This window comes from Rhipicephalus sanguineus, chromosome 4 (assembly GCF_013339695.2).
Source record: "Rhipicephalus sanguineus isolate Rsan-2018 chromosome 4, BIME_Rsan_1.4, whole genome shotgun sequence".
In the NCBI taxonomy this organism is placed as follows: Eukaryota; Metazoa; Arthropoda; class Arachnida; order Ixodida; family Ixodidae; genus Rhipicephalus; species Rhipicephalus sanguineus.
Window position 1 is genome coordinate 13,075,999 of NC_051179.1, and position 23,517 is coordinate 13,099,515.

A 23,517-nucleotide genomic window follows, 5' to 3' on the forward strand; every position below is an offset into this window, starting at 1 on the left:
ATGTACCATAAAAGACAATACGGGGACCCGTCCCTGTAAAGTGCCTTATTTTAAGGAGTAATTCTCTCGTTCATGTGTGCGAAAAAAACACTTTAAACGCTTGCATGTTGCTGCCGCGGGGACAACTTCACGTGACAGCACAAGCTTCTGCGTTAGCAAAAGCATTTGTGAAAAAATGTAAGGGTACTCCAGGCTCTTAATACAGTACAATAAAGGCAGAGGATGAGAGCACGCTCCAGACCACCAGTAGAAAGTTGAATCACTTCACTTGGACCGCCAGCAAAAATGCGGACTCCCTCCGAGCTAGTGAATATGTGGAGTGGTAACAGCAGGCTCTCCTGAAGGCAGTGGCATCTATGAATGTGTAAAAAATAATGTAAACATACGTGTTATATATATATATATATAGAGAGAGAGAGAGAGAGAGAGAGAGAGAGAGACAGACAGACAGACAGAGAGAGAGAGGGAAGTAAACCACGAGGCAATTGCAAAAGAGTATTATTCAACTGCTGCTACGTCGGCATGGTCTTGACAATGGTCTCCGTGTTGCAAGAACGTATAACGCTTCGTTAAAAGCTTTGCCGAGTAGCTTTACCATTCTAAATTCTTACTAATTTGTGTATCGTACTTAAGTAATCATACATTGGATTGTTTCCTTCAGCAACACGCTTTGAAGAGCATTTGAATACATTGTTTAGCTCATTCACTTACCTCACTTATGAGAGCATATGTTCACTTCGGCTGTAAGTAGTTCATGAGGTCCAAAAGTGTACATTCATGTCCCTGTCTTTCGGAGCACACTTTGAGGGCACTGGTCACCTTTTTCTCCAGGTCACTGATGTTCAGCTGAAATCTCAGTTCCGCCTCAATGTACAGCTAAAAGGAACCGCAACAAAACAAAAATTAAAGCATTTGCAGCTAACAACAGCATATTATGCTTCAGACTAGCTCTATTCACTAGATTTCAATGCACATTTCTGGTCATAGTGATACTGTGACAAAATATTTAGGTTTATAACAATTTCATCTAAATAATGGATCGCTGAGAATTTTTCGTAGCTTATTTGTTCATTGTGGATAACCTAGCACCAGGTAAAAGTGAAGATGTATAATGAAATGTAATAATAAATAATAATAATAATAATAATAATAATAATAATAATAATATATGGGGTTTAACGTCCCAAAACCACCATATGATTATGAGAGACGCCGTAGTGGAGGGCTCCGGAAATTTCGACCCCCTGGGGTTCTTTAACGTGCACCTAAACCTAAGTACACGGGCCATGTATAATGAAATGTAGTTGATGTGTTAAACTTGGGTAAACTTTTCATAAATATTTTGCATAGTATCCTTTTCAGTGCTTGCTACAATGGTCATTTTTTGTGAATAAATGTGCACCCTTTTAGCTATTTCAATATTGTCTTCTGGAGTGCAAAAACAATCAAATAGAGCAGAGCTGGGCAAACCTCAAATTCCACAAGAAGCATCTCTTTTCTAAGTTGGCTTTTTCACCCATCCTGTGAGCAAGTGTTATTGTGAATCACTAAAAAGAGTCGTGAAAAGTCTTATATGCAAATATACTCATTTTTGAACACTCGAGGAATACCAACACTTTACTTACAATTTCGTCCACCAAGAAGTACCGAGGTAAATGATCTGCATGTGTCACAGCATTCAGGAATAGGTATTTCCAGAAGGCGCCTCATCCTTGCCATATCATATACCACACCAGACAAGCTAGATGAATCCAATGCCTGAAATTCATGAATTTTTCTGTGAGTACCATGTCAAGCAATCCAACTGCATAGGACCTCATGCAATATGCAGATGATTAATCAACTCTAGGCACTTCACAATTTTTGTGCAAACATGCCAGGCAACAAACCTGCAACTCAGAGGCAGCACTTTCCTTTGTAAAGACAAAGGTGTCTGTGGAGGCTGGGAAACTTGTTGCTCTTTTCTTTTCCCTATGCCTTCTAACTTTGCGTGCAATCGATAGTCTTTGTGTGAGCATACTCTGCAAAACAAACATCCATCAATTCTTTTGGGTGTTGTAAAGCCTTTGCAAGCTCTGGTAAAACGAAGTAAAAAGGCAAATAAAAATCATGAAAAATAGCAAGTACACACTGCTATTCATAGCTGTTGAGTACTTTTAAAAAAATGATTAATTTCAGGAAAACATTATTCAAGCTGAAAATTGATGAATTTAATGTTACATAAGCTCGGTTAACCAACTTGAATGTGACTGCACTTGTTAGCTCATGTTTAGTCTTTGACTTACATGGACATGGCTTCGTGTCTGCTGAAAACGCCTGCCTGGTTTTGGATCTTCCCACATGTACCATCGATACTTCTTAGAAAGTGCCTTCCCAAGCGCATCATACTGCCAGCGGCGCTCTGCTGTGTTGCAGCTCGTAATAATCTGATTTTCACTGAAAATGTCAAATACAATGAATATTTCATAACAATAACGCTTCTGGGTTAGTTTCAAGAAATATATAACACGCAAGCATCGTGATTAGGTAATAATTGAGAGCTAAATCAGAAGACCAGAGATGAAAACCATACGACTTACTCTAAGGATAGAGCAATTTCAGCTCGAAGCTGGCGACACAACCTTTCATGTTGGCTTTCCGAACTAGCTTTTCCTTGCAGCAGTGGCTGTACACATTCCGAAAAACGATGGCAAGCTTTCAAGCAGCCACTTCAGGAATTCTTGAACAAATAATATAATCTTTATTGCAAAAGGTAATGATGAGGACAGGAGTTTGTGCAAAGTAACACAGAGAAAATTTGAACAAGATACATAATATTACATCTGGGCAAGAGGAAATTCGTGAAGGCATTTCGTAATTGCATAACCCCCAGGCGCAAACGACGGCTCCGCTACGAAAAGCCACAGGAGCCGCAAAGAAAGGCGAGCGGGTATAACATAGAGATCTGTAAATGGACATGCAACACGTAATGAACGCAATCTATCTACCAAGCTTCAGTGCGGAGGGCGCCGGCAGCAGCGCCCTCACAAAGCCGAAAACAGTAAACGCGCGCCCACTTCACCTCCACATGCGCCATGCTTAAACAGACACAGCCTCGTTGACAGGAGGCTACGGTGCATAGCAATGTCGCACTGTGCTACTAGAGAAACTATTCGTGTAAGAGTTAAGGACGCAGTCCACAACACAGAAGAGTTTGCAAGTGCTACCGACATTCGAAATGCTACGCGCAGGCACATGTAGTTTGAACAAACGGCACTTACCAAGCTCGACTACCTTCCCGTGGACTCCCGGGCAATGGTCGCAATATCGCATTTTATCTTCGACGGACCAGTCACTGTATACTGCTGGCAGTCGCACACCTGTTTGTTACATTGGCCTCGTAAAACGCCGAACATGTCCTTGTTCGTGAAGGCCATGGATACGGAGAGAGGTACCCCAAACCACCGAAAACTAATTCACGAGGCGCGAAACGTACAACCGCCACGCCGCGATAATAGCACGCTTCCCATAAAGCACGAAAACAAAGCATCAAGGAGAGATGAAACTGACAAAATGGCGTCTCCTGTTGAACCTTCGAGAGGCAACAAGCGAGCCTCTCTAGCGCTTTTATTGCGTGAGAAAGTTGCGCCGCCGTGTATAGGTTACTGTGTAAGGGTTACACTTTAGTTTTTGCTAATGTAACCTATAAAAGCGCTCCGAAACCTATATTTTCTGAGCAGATGGACACCGTATCCCTTAAATATCGCGGAAAACATTAAAAAGTCAAAACAACTCTCGTTGTAACCCTTATTTTATGGGTTAAAACTGCGTATGGGTTGCAGTATGAGTTACCGGGTTTAGAGTGTAGTTTCGGTATCGCGTACTGCCGCGTGTGTTTTGCGCGCTCGTGAAAGTCGTGCTGACAGAAAGTTCGACAAAATGCCGCATGCATGTGATGTTACCGGATGCCCGAATGGCGCACGCCGCCGCGCAGTAAAGGCGGACAACGTTGGGCACAGCAGCAGTGACGTGTGAAATACTGATTTCAGGCGGGTGATTTGAAGTGCGCTAACGCGATGCGCACCACTAAAACGTGATTTTATTTCAAAATAAGCACTTCCTTGGCACAAAAGTAGCACTACGAGGTTTCTGGACCGTATTTCAGCAATCAACGTCTACTTAATATTTGCCTTTAGTGTCCCTTTAAGTGCACGAACGACAAACTGAAGCACGCAGCAAATGGGTTGCTCAGATGGATGCCTCATATTGTTGCATCCTTCTTCTTCCATCCCAATTTTTGCGCTGTTCTCATTATGTATCAACTTGCCTTACCACTTCATTCCACCATAAGCATCGTCAAATAATTTTTAATGCTTTATGACATGATTTCTAGTTCTTATTACCAATGAAAGAGTCCTCCGAGGCACTCTTAGCAACTAAGTGCATCTCCGTCTGCATATTTTTTCACTATAACATAAGAGGGCTGAGGCTGCTATGTGAAATCCTTTTTTGTAATGCACTATTTTTTGTATTTGAGTTCTGTGCCTTGAAGAGGTGGTAATGCACAAATTTCAGTCGCATGTATTAATATAACTGCAGAAGATGTGGCAAGACGGGATGTGCTACTGCACCATAGGCAATATTTTTCCTTAGTCAAATTATTATGCAGTGCATTGATAGGCTCATTGGAGTGCTCTCCTAAAAACACTGACATCGATATTGTTTTTAATTATACATGCAGAATGAGTCGGTCGGTCTTCTTGTTCCAGTAATTACGAGAGTAACTTTTCTTCCTCATGTGTGTTGGCTCAATGCTATAGTTGAATATTACGTGAAGTCATTTAGGGAAGCAATTACTGGGTGTTACAACCAGCCGAGATGCTCTGCCAAGATGACTAGTGTAAGTTATAATTAAACCGTGCAACCTTCCACCATTGTGTACACATACTTATAACATTGTTGCAAACTCATCCCCCACCATGTCATGTTGTGTAAGTAAAAATACACGTCGGTCTAGTTACTTTGATGTCTTAATTTGCTCATTCCTCAAGCCTTTTTATTCTGTGTTGTGGTCTTTGCGATGCTCTGGTTCACTAATCCTCGTTTTCTCCATAGGGAGGTGTTCTTAGTTGAAACAATGTCACTTTTCGCATGGTGTGCAGGTCCCCTGTCTGTTGCTGTCCCTGGAGAGCTGAAGGCGTACCATGCAGCTCATCAAAAATATGGCAAGCTGCCCTGGTCTCAGCTGGTTGAGCCAACAATGGAGCTTTGCAGGAATGGTTTCCCAGTCGGCAAGCACTTGGCCAAGAAGCTTCAAGAGAAGCGGGATGGCATCATTGGGGAGCCTGCCTTGAAGTAAGCTATACATCCTATTATTGCCTCTTAATGAACGAGCATTAAAGTGATGAACTGTCTAGGCAATAATGATTATCATTAGAAAAAATAGAACTCATTTTCGCCTTTATTTCTGGTCTCTGAGAATACAAAAAGCAGTAAAGTATTATTCAAGCTAACTTGAATTAATGCAACATATTAAAGTAGTGATTTGTTTGCTATAGTTTAGTAAGTATGCTAGCGCTGGCTGGGAGCTAAGCTTCCTTTGCTTAAATAAGAATATTGAAGTAACAAGCTCGTCATGTAGCATAATATATCACGGTTCTCCCCAGAAATTTTAGGGGCGAAGCTCTGGGGTGTGGGTCGTTCCCTCCTCTGTAGTAGTAGTAGTAGTAGTAGTAGTAGTAGTATGTATGTAGCCAGCTCTAGTTTAATGAATTGTTTACTAGATGAGCAATTCACTATATATCATAATATACAAAACATCGTAATGTTCCTTAATTTAATCACACTAAAAGACATACTTTGCGGGCGATATACTCTAGTGAGCTTTGAACTTTTCGTCTTAATGTACATGATAAAGAAATTATTTCTACGAAAAACGCAAAGCACACCTTGAGCAAGATGTTTGGTTTTGGCATGCTTTATGTGCAGTAAACCCCGTGCATTGTTCGCGAAGCCGGAGCACTTGCACGATCGCGTTCCGTTGGCTTTCGTTGGGCATGCTACAGACCTCGCGTCGTGGAACGCGAAGAGGAACGCTACGCGCGTCGTGTCTTCCCTCTAGCCTTGCCGTTAATTCTCACAGGGTGAGCGGGGAACGCGGTCGCTCTTGGCGCGCTTTCTCTTTCGCTCGGGAGCGGACACTTTCCCTGCATTTCACCGATCACAAAGCGGGGATAATGAAGGGACCACGTAAACCAACAGTACAATAAAAGTGATGTTTAATATATACACGGTGTTTCACACTCTTTATATGATGTACTGGGCGAATTTCACGGAAGAGTTTCACGGTTTACCGATGATTCCCTCCGGAGCTTCGCCCCACTCATCATCATTCACCCCGTGGATATGCTGTGATTTTTTTTAGGCATAGACATTTTGAGATAGGGGTGGGGGTGGGGGGGGGGGGGGTAGATTTATTAAGTTTAAGAATTCGACATTTTCAAACTGCGTGTTTTCGACACGCATACACATTTCATTTCTGGTCACACATTCCTGGCATCTATGATGCACATAGAAAACGGAAGCAAGGGTACTTGCGTTTGGTGCTGGCACTGGTGTTGGCGATTCTTGAAACAATAGGGCCTCCTGTTCAGATGCCTTTTTAGGGCAGAGGGAGGCACGGCTCGCTGGTATTGCGCGTGCACATTTGCTGTTGATTGGTTCCTCAAGCACACATTTAAAAGGGTTCAACCTCAATTGGAACGTTGGGCAGTCTATTGATAGTGGTGGACGGTGAAGTGGAGCGGTAGGCGGCATTTCCATCGCCATCCATTGTGGGGAGAATGCTGCATATATATGATACATCGGGCATTAGAAGACTAACTTCGAGCTCTTAGCATTGGCCCAGCTTAGCAAATTGTCATTGAAAAGCAAACTTACGTTGCCAGATTTGTCTGCCGATGAGAAAGGCTTGAAAGTATATCTATTTATTGAACAAAATTCAATTTGCACGATTTTTGCTCTAAAACGTTTGTGTTAGCCATATGTGTAAAATTAACACTTAAAATTTGCTCTGTGTCACATTTTCTGCATGTACACCTGTAATAGGTGCACACCCCTTCCTGGCAATTATCTTAGTATGAAGCAGCTTAAGGTACCAGAGGGTAGCTACCTTCTGCTTATAAAATCACTTTCTGCAGAAGTGCTATAATTTATCTTTAATTTCATTTGACAGTGTATAGGAAAGGCCTTTTATAAATATGCTTATTAACATGTTTGCATTTCACAATAAACTTCAGGGCAGACATCTTGAAACTGGTGCTCTTCTCAAGATTGGTTCCAAATAAATGTTTACAGCATATGCACTTGTTCATAAATCAGTGGGAAGCTGTTGTACCCATTGTAGCTCAATTTCTTATGTCCACCACTGCTGTTACTTGGCCAACAAGAGTTGTTACGGGTCCATTGTTCTGTTGGAGGGATATTTGTTAAGAACCCCATATATGCACATGGGCACACATATTCCACTGCATGCTTTTGAGTGATTTAAGACAGTGTCTGTCTCCACGCACATAATTCCTGATATATGCTTGTTAACAGCTGCTTTTCTGTGCTATTCGCATCTCAGTCAAAGGGACACTAAAGCCAAATAATTCATGTCAGAATGAAAGCTCAATGTATGACAACGTCTGAAATGGCAATATTGTCAACAGCAGTGCCCTACTTACCGAGAAATTAAGCTAAATGTATCACACGATGAGCGCCACGAGCGGGACATTTTGGAAATGATACCAATGACGTGAGAGAGTCCGACTACAATTAATCACTCGTAGTCAACTAGCTGCAATAAAAAAGAACCTCTTTGGCGTTGCCATAGGGAACGGCGCGCTTGGTTCAAAAGTTCCGTTTTCGCCGAACTGCGCTTCGCCCGGCGCCCTGCTTCAATCACGCGGTCGCGTCTCTGTGGTGGTTTCGGTATCGCGTACTGCCGCGTGTGTTTCGCGCTCGTGAAAGTCGCTGTGACAGAAAGTTCGACAAAATGCCGCATACATGCGATGTTGCCGGATGCCCGATTGGTGCACGCCGCCGCACAGTAAAGGAGGGCAACGTTGGGCACGGCAACAGTGACGCGAGAAAGACCGCTTTCAGGCGGGTGAATTGAAGTGCGCTAACGCGATGCGGACCACTAAAACGTGATTTTATTTTAAAATAAGCACTTGCTTGGCACAAAATTAGCACTACAAGGTTTCTTGACCGCTATTTCAACAATCAACGTCGACTTAATATTTGCCTTTAGTGTCCCTTTAAGTGTGTGCTGCTTTTTCATTGACACTTAATCATGTGTATTAATTTTTTATGTTGACAAGTTCTCTTGTCTTGATGACTGCCGTAAGTTGTAGAGAGAATGACTAACTGGAATGTAAGGAGAACACACAAGCTGATTTAGTTAGACGTATGGGTTCATAAGTAATTACACTTATTCCACGTAATATGAGCTAAACATGAATCAGTGGCACACTTTTTATTATTAGTCGGCTAATTCGCTCTATGCAAAATGTTGATTGGTGATCGTTATAGACATCAGCTTTATCTGAAAGGTTGTGGAGTGCATTCAGAAATATGTACCTTATAAAGCTGTTTCTATGATGTTGCCTGTACTATGTAGGCTTTCTTTAAGGCTCTGAAGAGAGTCCATGAAGTATGAGAAATTGTCACTGTGTATTTTATTTTTCCTGATGAGGTGTCTTAGATATTCACACGAGCATCTTACTCTTATTGCATGTTGTGGTGTTTGTTGCAGCTAAAGCTAGGTTCATGTTCTTCATACAGGGGTATAAATTGGAGGAACTTGTAGCTATATTGCTTAATATTGTATAAGTACCTCAATGCACTTTATTTATAGCTCTGAGCAGCCAAAGATGTCGCAGCTAGATGACATGAAGGAGCTTAATTTAGCATCTCCTCAATAAAGATGCCTCTTGTAAACGCGATGCTGAAAAAGAGCATACATCTTCCACTGTATTGTACTTAGTTCTAAAGCTTATTATGAGAATACAGACCTTTTTGTTTGATATAAACATTTCGTTTGTTTTCTGTGAAGGGAGTCATTCTTCAACAATGATACAAACAATGTGTTCAAGGAAGGAGAGATCCTTAGGCGGCCATTGTTTGCCGACACGCTCCAGTTGATCGCTGAGAAAGGAGCTGAAGAGTTCTACACTGGGGAGCTTGGAAAAAAGTTTGTCCAAGATGTGCAGCAAATGGGTTAGTCATTACTTTTGTTCTGTGGACACTTTTCTGTTCTTGGAGGCACAAGGGCCAGTCTGCCAAGTTGCCTTTTTTTTAATAATTAAAAAACATGCTAGCATGAGCCAAGAAGAATTGAAAGTAAGTGCTCTTGTCAAATGATATCTTGCATATCATGCACACCGCAACTGGCTTAAACCTTCTTGGTGTCATTACTGACTTCTCAGTGTTGGCATTTACATTATGCTGCTAAATACGATCAGGCATACAGGCTGTATTTCACACGCGGACATAAATGACATATCAGTTATATAACCTTCAATGTACACATGATCTTCGTTTTTACTGTGTTTACGCTGAATTTTTTTGTTCACGGTAGCTGGACAATTGAACTTTGCTGCATTTACTATGTGCAAGGGCAGCACTTTCTCTAGTGGTACACTATTTCCTGCCAGTGCTCTTCTACATGGCCGAAATTTACAAGCCAACAAAGTTAAAGCTAGGGTCTGCCCACTGAGTTATGGCAGGTCCAACGCGAAGATCAAAATGGAAAGAATATCAGACGATTTGGATGTGAAAGGTGCACAGGCGTAAATCACGGGGCGGGGGGGTCAGGGGGTCCCTGTCCCCCTTTGGGGGGACACCCCTTGCATTGTCCCCCTTAAGATTTACCTTTCAACGCCATATGTTTGAATTGCTTGAGGGTTAAGCATAGATAGTGCAATCAACTTTTCTTATTAATGCCTGTTTATTTTGTAGTGTGTGCAGGCCTGTGTTCAATACCCTTCAGTTATGTGAGACTATTGAAATCGCAACTGCCGCTTGACCGCTTTCCGGGAAGACTCAATAGAACGATGCAAATACCTTAGCTGGGAACCCATGCTCGTTTTTTTAAATTTTATTTCAGAGCATGGTTTTAATATTTATGTAAATAAAAATAAAAACAAAATGGCTGCTATGGCATGATATGTGTCCCCCTTGTGATTTAACTGGATTTACGCCACTGGAAAGGTGTGTAGGTTAATTGAAGTGAGCATTAGGAGGCATGGTAGGCAGATGAAATAATGTTCAAATAACTATTTGGGTGATTTTTCACTTGAAGGAAAATGTAATCAAAGTGGTAGCAGATTAGATCGACAACCATGAAATTGGCAGGATCAGTTAATTGAGCTCAATTGATGAGAGACTAGTATGATTTTAGATCTCTAGAAGGGGCCCTTGTCCTGTAGTGGATTCTGATTTTAACCAGTGAGTAAATTTCGTTCTTTTTTTTGGAATCTCCTACAGGTGGCCTCATGACAGAAGAAGACTTGAAATCTTACCAGGCACATGTGAAACCAGCCACTAAGTACACCCTCCTTGGGGAACATGTCATGTACAGTGTACCCCCACCTGGCAGTGGGCCAGTTCTTTCTCTCGCTCTGGGCATCCTGTCTGGCTATGGGTACAGTGGAAGCAATGCTACCAGCAATGTGGATGAAGCTGCTCTCATGTACCATCGCATTGTGGAGGCATTGAAGTTTGCCTATGCAAAGAGGACCTACCTCGGAGATGAAGCTTTCGTCAACGTAACAGATGTAAGCTTTGAACACTCCATTAGGTGCAATGTTCTTGAGACAATGTATTCTTAGAAGTAGTGCTAGTGATGTAAGGAGGAGCCCTGATTAACCTTTTTTTTGTGCGCAGTGAACAGGAAAAGGAACTGAGATGCTCGGTTACTATGAGTCTTACAGATTGTGAATGCAATGTGCCATGAAAACCAGAAAAACATATGTTGAATCAATACTTCTACTTGTTTTAATTAATTAAATACAGAAGTTTTAGATGGAGAAGAAAGTAGATGGAAAAGATAACTGCTTCAGCTGCAACGTTACTACTCTCAACAGCATCACTTCTGAATTTTGATTGAACAAAACAAGTAGTCTATCCCAGCGATTCTTTCCTTGGTTTTCATTTTCTGTTGGCCTCATATGATTTTGCATGCAATGTGCTTTTGGGCAAACAACCTTGATCTGAAACTATGCTTTATTTATATGTACTTAACAATGAATACAGAGCCGCATGTAGCAGTTATGTTTTATTGCGATAGCAATCACATGGACAGTCCGACGGGTTTTTGCCGTCGCCGTCATGTCCTTCCGGTATGAAGTCCAGATTGATGAGATCCCCCCGCGCATTGCATGTTCTACCGCAGGTAAAAGCGCGCGAGTGGGGGCGACGAACGCGGCCGAAGCAGAGATGAAACGAGCCGACCCATTTCCGTCGCTCAGAGGGTGCATGCGATAACATCACCCCGCTCAGGATGCCTGCCGTCGAAGCAGACAGGAAACGCCCCGCCCATCTTTAACGAGCCTTAAAAGACGTGAAGACGCGATGGGGGGGGGGGGGATTGTCGCGCGAGGAGCCACTTTGAACTTTGAATCTAAGGGCGCGGTCGCGATCGCTGGCGCGCGCGCTATCTCGAAAGCCATCACAGCGGGCGGCTCGTATACCCTTCTACGTGCTGCGCTCTCAACGCGAAGTGACTATGCGGAGAGCACCTCTCCCTGGAGCGGCTGTATTCTCTTACACCAGCGTTTTGTAGTTACGCGAGATCGGATACTACAAAACAGTTAGCTGCCAGCCTCACTTCGTGTAACGCTACAATTTGTTCCTATCGCATTCATTGCTTCGCCTTTGCGGTGAAACTGTGACTTTTTGTTATACTCATGCCAATGTTACCAAGGTTGCATGTTCATTATGAAATCTATGTTGGGTAACAGTGATTTCATATTTTTAGTGAACTAAAATGGAATATCAGTAGCGTGTGCTGCTGCACGTTTAAGCAGCTATTCTTTAATGTATCTACACTTCAGTATAGCTGCAGTTGTAGTTCTTAGCGGTTTTATATCATACCTAAACTAATATTTCTGAATTGCATGAATGATTACACAGAACTAAGATAAGTTGATGTTCATGAAAAGCTCAATAAATTTATTTTATGCTTAAGTTCTTCTTGCTTACATAGTGACTAAAGGATAACATTAAACTAAGTTTTATAATTGCTTCCCAAGGATTTTATTCTTTACTAGAACTAGGGGTTTGATCATGCATTGAACTTATTTGCTGAATACGGATGATTATATACATTATTATTAATGTGCTATAAGTGTGTACAGAAATTTGTGAGCTTATGAAATTTTTTTTGTATCACTGTTTTCTTTCTCTTGTTTCAGATTGTGGCACTGATGTTGTCAAGAGACTATGCAAATTCCCTGAGGTCCAAAATTTCTGATATTGAGACTCATGAACCCAGCTTTTACGAACCAGCAACCCATATGAACGAGGACAAAGGAACTGCACATGTGAATGTGCTGGCACCAAATGGTGATGCTGTCTCGGCCACCAGCACAGTGAACAGATAGTGAGTGCACTGTTTGAACCGGTTATCTCATTTGTTTAAAACACGTGCAAGTAAACCTCATGCATGTCTGTTAAGCCCACATAGCCCGAACGCCAAACCATATGAAAAAAAAAGTTTTTCTCATATTTTTAGGCCATCCAGAGTATGGTCATAAAAGCAATAAACTATTTTAGTCAAACTTAAAAGATACTGTAATTAGCTGCTCATTCTTTGACGAAAAGTCTACAACTGAACTCTAACTCCACTGCATCAGAAACACTACTGAAGGCTTCGGTTTAAGATTCCCATACTGAAATTATAATATTGAGGTTATATCAAACTGACCGTAGCAAGAATGATACATTGGAGATAATGGGGTCAATCTGCAGAGAAACGGTGCTTTCGTTGTATTGGTTGATGCTGTAAATTCCCAGTTCAGCTCCTGTGAAAGAATGTAGCCAATTGATGGGTGGCGATTGCAAAGGTTGTTGTTAAAACTGCTATTAATTGTTCTTGAATACACTAGCCTTTGTACAGTTACCAATTTTGTGAATGTTTAATTCACCTCATTTCCAGCACAATTGCAAAGAAAACTAATATTGTATTATTCTTTTTTAAAAAAGTTAGTTTCAGTGAAGGGGCGAAGCAATGATTGTGATAGCAACAAATTGGAATTTTATATGTATATAAAGGTAAGGCTAGCAGCTAACTCCTTTAACACCCGACCTGGCATAACTCTACAAAACACTGAGGTAAAGGAACACGGCCGCTCCTGCACTGAGGCGACATTCATGCTGTCTGTCGCTTCAATGCAAAGCAAGCGGTGAGAACGCAGCATGTTCTAAGGTATAAGCTGTTTGCTGGTCTCAATCGAAAAAGCGCGTGCTTGACGACGCACGACTACACCCTTTTAAGAGGCCTGCTAGAGTGACTCATCCCACCCCCTCTCCAGATTCCCTCCATCGGCCTTCGCATGACGGAGAGGGCTAGCGGGTTTCATCGCTGCTTGAGCCGTGATTGGCAGCAGCGGTCACACTCTTTCACTGGCACATAGAACATATGATGCACAGGGCGATGTACTAATTGATTTGGACTTTATACGGAACATGACTGCGACGACAGAAATGTGTCTAGAGTGTCCATACAATTGCTATTGCAATAAAACTGTTCGCTAATTCTTTTCATGGATTCATACCTTGTTTAAACTGTCATTATACATGCAGTCTAACAGTATACATTTCCTCTAGCTTTGGCGCAATGCTGGTTTCCCCATCAACGGGCATAGTTCTGAACAGTGGCATGGATGACTTTTCTGTGGAGAACGCTACAAACAGTTTTGGCCTGGAGTGGTCCACAGCCAACCTCATTGCCCCAGGCAAACGACCACTGTCATCAATGTGCCCCACTGTTGTCACCGACTCCTCTGGGGCTGTGCACACAGTCATCGGTGGAGCTGGCGGTTCTCGTATCACCAGTGGCACGGCTCAAGTAAGTCGGCACTTTCCATTACATGCTCCAGCTTCGTATTCTGTATGAATTTATTTGTTTTTATTTATTTGCAGCACCCTCAGAGTAAATATAATATTACAGAGGGAAAACGCTGCTTAAAAAGAGTTCTAAAATATAATGCAGAAACAGTGAAAAATTATGTGAGCTCACTAATTACATTTCATACTAAACAATTCTGCATTATGCAAGTAATGGTAGCCAAACATGTACACAATGTTTGGATATCACACTTATATTCATAAAACAATCGAATAGTCATTATACACAAGGTCCAAGAATTAAATGTAGTTAACTAAATACACTGTAAACTTTAAAAAAAAGAAAATGTTAGTTCACCAGAAAAACCAGAAAAACACTTTTCAACACACAGCTCAGGAATAGTAGGTCCATACATAGATACTTAATTAGCAAATATTCTGCTCCTTATAGCTTCATGCTGTGGGTTCCATCTGTGGGCTCCATTTGGACAAAATCAGCAGTTCTTTGGAACTGCATCTTTCACAATTGCATCTTTGAGAACTTCCTCTCTTTGATATACTACTACCATTTAGCATAATTATAGTCAAAAGCAGAAAATTTCCCGCCCGAAATTTCTTCACAAAATTCTGTTTTGATGCTGGAAGGAATGAACACACTAACAGACATCAGGAATATAATTTTGGTTTAAACGACTTTTTAGACAGCTAAAAAGCAAACCTCAATTCTTGGCTGAATTTCTCACTGACACCACTAAAGTAATTGGGTGTTGTAGGTTGTGGTCCTTTTGTTAGTTTGGGTACTTCTCAAAGTAGCTGAACAACCTTTTTTTTTCTCTCTACTGCAATTTTTTGCTTAACCAGTCATAACTTCTGGTGTCTCAGAAAGCTGATCCAAGAGTCAAAATGCTGTGTTGCCATTTCAACTTCACATAACCTCTTACTGGCTTCTCAGACCTCTTAAACCCATATAGTTTCTGAGAAATGATTGTTCTTATATATATTCTGTGCACCTCTTTTAAAATGATTTCAAGTGCATTGCTATGTGGCAACAATTTAGCAAATTCATAATGATGAATGCACATTGTGTCACTTCTTGTTTATGCTTGGAAATGGAGCATTGGTAGAAATAGTGTTTCATTTCCTCTTGTTAAATTGAGGCATAATCTCAAAATCAAATACTGTGTACTTTGTCACAAAAATGTAAATGCTACATCAGCTATGGATAAAGCAAGCTTATTTCTAGGCAGCAGTGTTGTGCTCACTGGTACTGAGCTGGCAGCACTGCTTTGAAGAGCAAGGAGGCATGTTGCCCTCAAATTGGACTATAATTAATAGCAGAGACGTTATGCACTGCTTGGACAGCATTTTTGTATATATCATGGTTAAGCAGTCTGTCGGTGTTTGCATTGCAACCAATAAGCAAGTGGTGTGCAGTGCTAGCATATAGCATTGCATATGCTACAATTTGCACACTCCTACTGTTTATCTTTGAGTGGATAGGTCATTTCATGGATCTTTACTGGCTTGAAGACCAGTGTTGTGAATCACCTGTTATCCAGCTTTCTTGAGAAGCCTAAAAAAATTCCTGCATTTGAACACAAATGTTCCTCTCTGATAGATTGACTGAATTAACTTTAGCAGGGGCATAACAATGCTTTGGTATCGTAGTATTCACGTGCACTTATAACATCTTATTATTGCTTTCATGCAGCCCATACTCTTGGTGAGCTGGTATGCATCTCACATTTATTTCACTTGATAAGCATTAATTTTATACTATGGATCCATAATTCCTATAATGCTGCAGATTTTTTTACAGATATTTGTTCAAGTGTTGTTTGTCATTATGGATGTGCATTTTTCCCGCTCAAGTTAATACCTTTCTTCAGGGGGGAAGTGTTGATCTAAGAAAAATTTTTCTGTATTCGTCATTTTATAATGTTTCTATATTGTTTCTATAACCTTTCTGTGTTCATGTTCTCAGTGTGTAGCCATTAGCATCCATTACATACATACTGACAAATTGAAAGCATAGCCTTGTTGCTTGTTGCGTGCGTCTCTTGGTTACTGTAAAATGCTTGATTTTATTCTACAGGTTTTGTTCAGGACACTCTACCTGGATGAAACAATCAAGCAGGCCATTGATGACCTTCGTATTCACCACCAGCTTTATCCAAACCACATTTTCTACGAGAAGTCTTTCCCACCAGTATGTATATGTGCTCTTCATACTCCGAGAGTTTCTTGGTACCCAGTTCATTATTGACAGCTACTGCAGCAGCATACACTATTACATACCAGTGTGGCACTTTTGTTTGAGCAATTCTAGCAATGACTGAATGCCAATACTGCCGTTAACCATTAAGTACAAGTATGATTAAGGAACACTTACTTCTAATGCGTAGGCAATTTCGATTTAATGAAGGTCTGTCATTTCTGCTCCATCATAAAAACAACACAAGAAACAGACACAGGAAGGTCGAGATACAGGAAGCAGGTACACAGGTAGGTAAGGACAACAGCAAATGCTGTTCTTGTCCTTGCCTGCCTGTTTGTCTGCGTCTCGATTCTTTTGGCTGTGTTTACGGTGAATTCGTATCGACTCGCCCGGGCTGCTACACTCCTGCTCACTGACTAGACAATGGCCATTGTTCTAGAATGTTTGATCAGCTGAATAAAAACGACAATATTTGACTGGGACATAGAAAGTATGTGTCCTAAACACACGTCAATTTACCATAAACAGCTTCACACATTCTTCATGGTTTCGCGCTATATTAGCCTAATCATTTGTTATTATTTTGCAGATTATCCTGGACAAACTGCAAGAGTTTGGTCACAAGGTCAGGCCAGAAGTGGAGGAGTCAGCATTCCAGGGCATCAAACGATCAGAAGATGGTGGTCTCCTTGCCAATGTGGACTTTAGGAAAGGCGGCAGTATAGCTGGTTATTGATCAAGTTTGCGTGAAGCCCACCATCTGGCCTGTGGCACTATAGGGAGATCAAAGAGTCCGTCCTGCTCCTACACATCTATAGGTTGTACTGTTGTCTTCAACGAACCATTCCTGAATTTCATATTCAGTGCTGCACTCACTACCATCTTTTTTTAAACACCGTTTGAAGGCGCGTGGCAGCTGAGCCTCATGGTTTTTATGTGTATTTAAGATTCTTTTGCCTTTTGAATGTATACTATGAAAGAGGAAAGTAAATTATTTTTTCAGCCACTGATTCATTAGCTTCGTTTGTTGAAGTGTTTTGAAACTGGCTCCCCAGCAAAGTGTTGTTGATGATTATAAGCAGGCACAATACTAACTGATGATTAAGTGAAATCTCGCGCCTGACTAGAATGCTCCCTTTTCCAAGTTTATTTAACAATATTTTGCATTAAGAAAGCATGAATCGGCACAGGTGTTACCTGAAAGTTTGTTACGCAGATCAGCAGGTAAGTTTTTGGTGAAGTGGCCTTTTACAACTAATACATTACTGGTGTTTTCTATGCATGGGCGTAGCCTTTTTTTTTGGGGGGGGGGGGGGGGTTGTTGACCATTCTTTACGTTCGTGTGCTCATTTGCATATATGCAGATATGCAAAATTGAAAAATTTAAGGGGTTTTTGAGCCCCTATCCCCACCCCCCCCTCCCAGGCTACGCTAGTTATTCTATGCTTACTTTTTAAAGATTTGATTAATACCGCTGCGTGCAGTGTAATTGCATACGAAAACAAGGCTCTTTTAGCACTTCCTGTTGGTGCAACATATTGTTATAATATTGTATTGCCGTCCCACAGCTGCATGATCAAACAAATCCCCATGTATGGTGCTAATATGAAAATATATATGCAGCGAGTAATTTTCCAGAATGTTGATTGCTTTGTACTCCTTTATTGCACAGATACTTTTTTTCAGGGCCTAGTTATTTAAAAAGACGGGGGTGGAAGTTGAGTGCTAATAAAATTCACTTTTGCCCCAAAGGCTATAGCAACTTATGGTACCACATTGTACAGCTATACAAAGTGAGGTTGGTAAGCTTATCGGCTCCCCAATTTCATGAACATTCGCGTATACTTAATGGGCGTGGTGGAAAGGTGCTAGAGGTCGCCTTCTCGAGGCATGAGTACCGGCGGCGCTTAATTGAAATGCAAGCGGACTTTCAAGCCGGCTGACTAGGGCAGTAGACAACTTACGTGGAAATCCACGCGTGTGTGCCGACGTATCGGAAAAGCACTGGAACGCAGTAAAAGCCATCGGTGGACGCGCCTTTTCCCGAAGCGCGTGCCGTATTAAGGGCGAGACAGACGGTACGATTTTTCATGCTATTCGACGTCCGACACGACGGAGGGGAAACCGGAATGGTGACCTTTCGTAGCATCGTACAGCCACCATTCCCTCTCTCCCACCGCCGCGTCGGCCGTCGGATCGCATGGAAAATCGGACCGTCTGTCCCCCGCTTTTAGTCTCTCATCGGGGAAAAAGCTGCATATAATGACTGCATACCCGCACCCCCGCTGACTAACCACTTTTTTTTTTTTGTGCGGGTTATACGCGAGAAGATGCGGTATCTGCCGTGAAGCACACGAATTTCGATACCTTGTTTTTCACAGAATACGAGCCTAGCAACGGAATACGAGCCCGAAATTCTGATGGAGGGTGGTTTTTTACCAAAAATAATGAAAATGGGTGTTTTTCTAAATGGCCTGGTACGGCGTTGCCATTTAGAAGTGCACAGCCAGTGCTGGCTGCTTGGCTGGCCCGCGTACTTTGCGCGTTGCCCACAGCAGCGCGTCCCGTAAAACATGTTTAACTTCCTTTGTGTAACACCTGCCTGTTCAAACCGCTCGCAAAGCGACGCGTGCCCACAGCAGCGCGTCCCGTATAAACATGTTTAACTTCCTTTGTGTAACACCTGCCTGTTCAAACCGCTCGCAAAGCGACGACCTCATTCTCCACAGTGCACATTCGTCGCACATCGTTGCAGGCTGTGAAGGCCGTGTCCGCCATGTCGTTTAATAACACCGAGTAGAGTTGCGCGAACTCGGCCGAGGAGCCACAGTAAATAACTTGGGGGGCCGCTTAAGCTTCACCGTTAAGAGTTGAACTGCGATAGGAATATCCTGCCCCTAGTGCGCACTTCGAACACTACGAGTGTTAACAGAATGCCGCGCAATACGGTGTGTTGCCTTATGTAATGGGTAGCATGCTTTAACCCAGGGCAATGTATGCGCGAGCAAAACTTTTCGACTTTGCGATTGCCCCCCACTACGTGCTCTAAAGGAATCGCGCAGTTAATGTGCCTTCTGTAATGGGGTGGGCTGTCTTTAAACCACAAAGGCGTGTATCGATGACATGGTTGTGGACGCCCGATGGCAATGTACGCTTGTACCACGCAATCTTACTGCGATATTGCATCTCGTACTGTTACAACCTGTATACAGGACGCGTATTTTTGGGTAAGTCCTGAAAGTTACTTTCAATGCTGCTCCAAGCAGAGGCTTGGCTTGTGTGGTAGAACACCTGCTTGCCACGCAGACGGCCTGGGTTCGATTCTCACTCGGACCCCATATTTTTATTATTAATTTATTTGCAGCTTTTTCGATTTTTTCGGTCACGGACAAGATGATGCTTTTTCGCTCACAACCAACGGTGCCGACGCCGACAGCGGAATTTCTGGCGATACGAGGCTCTTTAACGCTATCGCGTTAATACTAGAGTAGCGCGGACGCCGTAGACAGAAAAACGTAATTTAAGAACAACAGAGAGAGAGAGTGGTTCGTGAAAGAAATGGAAAGGGGCGTGTTTAAATGCGATGATTGCAATAAGTATTTGGCTCATCACACTTTCCGAACTTAAATTGAGAAGTGCACGTAAGATTTCTCTCTCCACACAATTACGTCGAAGGTGTCATAAAAAGCAGATATCTCTGATATACGTCTTGCTGCAGGGCGATCGTATCAGATGATACGCGATGTTCGGAGCATAGGCGTGCGCAGGGTTCTCCATTAGGGGGAAAGGGGGACAAAGACTCACCGCAATCCCCCCTCCGTTGGTCGAGTCCGAAAGAAAACAAAAATGAAAATGAAGCTTCTAGTTCTCGCAAAGGCCTGCCGTTGGTCCCCGGCTTTCTGGTGGTAAAGGTGGCAATCCGCCTTTTTTCACGACGCCCCTGCGCATGCGCTCTCCCCTAGCGGAAAAGTCGCGAAACGTCTTTCATCTCGGAGGCTTTGCTTCTGGCAATACCGGTTGTCCCGGCCCCTACCAAACCCCTACCAAAACGCCAGAGGGCAGCACAGGAAAATGAAAGAGGCGGATTGAGTAAACAGATCCTTGAATACAACATCAGGGATCCTTGGTCGCCATTATTGTAAAAAAAGATGGCTGATCCCCATATATATATATATATATATATATATATATATATATATCTGGGGTTTAACGTCCCAAAACCACGATATAAGTATGAGAGACGCCGTAGGGCTCCGGAAATTTCGACCACCTGGGGTTCTTTAACGCGCACCTAAATCTAAGTACACGGGCCTCAAACATTCTCGCCGCCATCGAAAATGCGGCCTGGCTGATCTCTCCGTCATAGGAATCGGCCGTATAACACGAAAGTGAAACGTGTCGTCACAGAAGTAGTTCATTGTTCATAGTGCATTGGTATATGAGAGCTTTTACAATTTCTACTGTGTTTGGCAGATATAGCACCGCTTGTTGTGGACGCACGTTGACTCCTATAGTGGCACATCTCCGCACCGACGACTAACGTCCATGATCATGATTTAACATATACGTGGACACCGCGTATGTGAATCTCGCGCAAATATGGCAACAAGCACGTAATAAACACTGATACTCGATATGAACTCCTTCAAAACGTCGTGAAACGCGAAGAGAAACGCTGCGCGCGTCGTGCCTTCCCTCTTGCCTGGCCGTTAATTCTCAAAGGGCGAGCGGCCCGGGAACGCGGTGCGACAGCCAGCCAGGCGAGAGTCGGAGAGCTATTTTAGATGCGAAGTATCTTAAGGCGGAGCTCAATCCGGTGGTGTGCGGCGTGACCGCCCTTACTGCGCATACCCTCTCCACACACATTCTCTCCACTCCCCCTCTCCTCTCCCCCTTTCCACTCTTCCTCTGAAACGCGGGCTAGACATGCCGAAATTCTCTCCTGTGCAACGCCGCGATGAGCTCGAGCGCATGCGCGTCCCCTCCCCTTCTCTCTCCTCTCCTACGCTGCCCCCCTCTCGCCCGCCTGTCGACCGCGTTCCCCGCTCTCGCCCGCCTGTCGACCGCGTTCCCCGCTCGCCCTGTGAGAATTAACGGCCAGGCTAGATGGAAGATACGACGCGCGTAGCGTCCCTCTTCGCGTTCCACGACGCGAGGTCGGTAGCATGCCCAATGAACGCCAACGGAACGCTATCGTGCAAGTGCTCCGGCTTCGCATCGCCTCATGGTCCCCTTTAGTGGAAGATGGTGTAATTTTTTCGATATGGATGGATGCTGTGAGCGAGGCTTGGGCCAAAGCCACCACCTCGCGGTGTGTTAGAGAGACGAGAGAACAAAACCTTAGTCGGCCAGGAGCTCCTGCTCCTTGGCAGCTGCCTCTGCCCGCCCCGTGATCCAGACCTGCACGGCAGGGTCGGAGCTGAGCAGTGTGGCCTCCCACTGCTGCGTAGTGGTAATTTGCAAGCCCTGTGGGTCACAATGCACAGGTTTACTGGGACAGCCCCAAAGCATGTGAAAAATGTTAGCCCGGGGGGCCCGGCACAGCTTGTACTCAGGTGTAAATATAGTAGGAGAAATATATGAGTAGAGAATTGGCGTCGGAAACGAGCCCGTGTGGAGTTGCCTCCATAGAAGCTACTGTCGTTTGGTTAGTGATTCGTTCCCTAGGGGATACTGAAGTCTGGCCAATCGATAAGACTGCGTAATTTTCGTGATACGTCACCATACGGTCGCGTGTCGACCACCAAATTTCCTCTATCTCAGAGCGTTGACGGAATTACCCTTTTATTGCAAACGTGCCGAATGGGACGGTCGTAGCAACGGCGCGTTTTTAACGCGATAGCGTTAAAGAGCTCGTATCGCAGAAATTCCGCCGTCGGCGTCGGGGCCGTTGGTTGTGAGCGAAAAATCATCATCTTGTCCGTGAGCGAAAAATCGAAAACGCTGCAAATAAAATAAATAATAAAATGCTGGGTCCGAGTGAGAATCGAACCCAGGCCGTCCGCGTGGCAAGCAGGTGTTCTACCACACAGCCACGCCTCTGCTTGGAGCTGCACTGAAAGTAACTTTCATGCTTCCCAAAAATGCGCGTTCTGTATACAGGTGTCACAGTACGAGATGTAATATCGCAGTAATATTGCGTGGTACAAGCGTACATTGCCATCGGGCGTCACACCATGTCAATATCATAACGACTTGGTGGTTTAAAGACAGCCACCCATTACAAAAGGCACACACATTACCGCGCGTATTCCCTTAAGACCACGTAGTGGGTGCATCGCAACTTCGAAAAAATTTCTCGCGCATAATTGCTCCTGGTTTAAAGCATGCTACCCATTACATAAGGCACACACTTTAGTGCGCGCATTCTGTTAAACACTCGTAGTGTTTGAACTGCGCACATATGAACAGAATATCGCTATCGCGTTCAACTCTTAAAGGCGAAGCTTAAGCGTCCCCCAATTTTTTTTGTTGTTTCTTTTTTAGAGCATGGTGGCACACATGTCACCGCCCCGTTATAAAGGGTACGCTCATAGCATCCATCCATCCATCCATCCATCCATCCATCCATCCATCCATCCATCCATCCATCCATCCATCCATCCATCCATCCATCCATCCATCCAAGAGCACTGTGAGAAGAAAGTGTGAAAGATAAAAGGCGCGTTCATGTAGCCTCCGTTATGTGTTTGGCGGTAGCTCAGTGGGCTAAACGCCCGCCAGCTATCGTCGCGGGCCGAGAGGTGATTGTAGGTTCGACTCCCGTCAACGGAACTTTTTCTTGCAGTCATTTTTTTTCTTTGCCCATTTGATGGCGTTCATTTCGCTGATGTATTTCCGTGACGGAAATACGTCATGAAAGTCTTGGTGGACCCCGGCATAAAACACTTTCGTGTAAAAAAAAAAACATGCGTAGCCATAGGCGTATCTACCGGAGGTGCAAGGTGGGCGCTAGCCCCCCCACTGAGAAAAGGAAGAGTGTCTTAGCACCCCCTTCCCTCTTTCGATAAGAGTCATTGTCGGCTACACGCTGGGAAATCAACAACTGAAGCCATGTTTTCCTTCAACAGAGCAATCACGTAATTATATAATGAAATTTTATAGCGTATTTGTTGCGCTTCTGCTGTGAAATAAACTGTCGTTGGGATAGTTGCTAGTTCATTTTCGCATAAAATTAGTCGACGTGTTTTGGTTGTGTAAATGTG

The 23,517-nt window shown here is 43.4% G+C and overlaps 1 protein-coding gene across 2 annotated transcripts in view; it reads left to right on the top strand.

Annotated features, from left to right (window-relative positions):
* LOC119389419 (scoloptoxin SSD14) overlaps positions 1-17,322 on the top strand; it is an 84,845-nt gene extending 67,523 nt beyond the window's left edge. For both annotated transcript variants that reach the window (XM_037656660.2, XM_037656659.2), the window contains 7 exons: positions 5,142-5,334; positions 9,080-9,243; positions 10,513-10,802; positions 12,441-12,628; positions 13,855-14,095; positions 16,190-16,303; positions 16,902-17,322. In XM_037656660.2, the coding sequence (XP_037512588.1) occupies positions 5,142-5,334; positions 9,080-9,243; positions 10,513-10,802; positions 12,441-12,628; positions 13,855-14,095; positions 16,190-16,303; positions 16,902-17,048 (1,337 nt within the window). In that variant the 3' untranslated portion in view covers positions 17,049-17,322. The remainder of the gene's footprint in view (positions 1-5,141; positions 5,335-9,079; positions 9,244-10,512; positions 10,803-12,440; positions 12,629-13,854; positions 14,096-16,189; positions 16,304-16,901) is intronic.
* Positions 17,323-23,517: the final 6,195 nt, after the last annotated feature.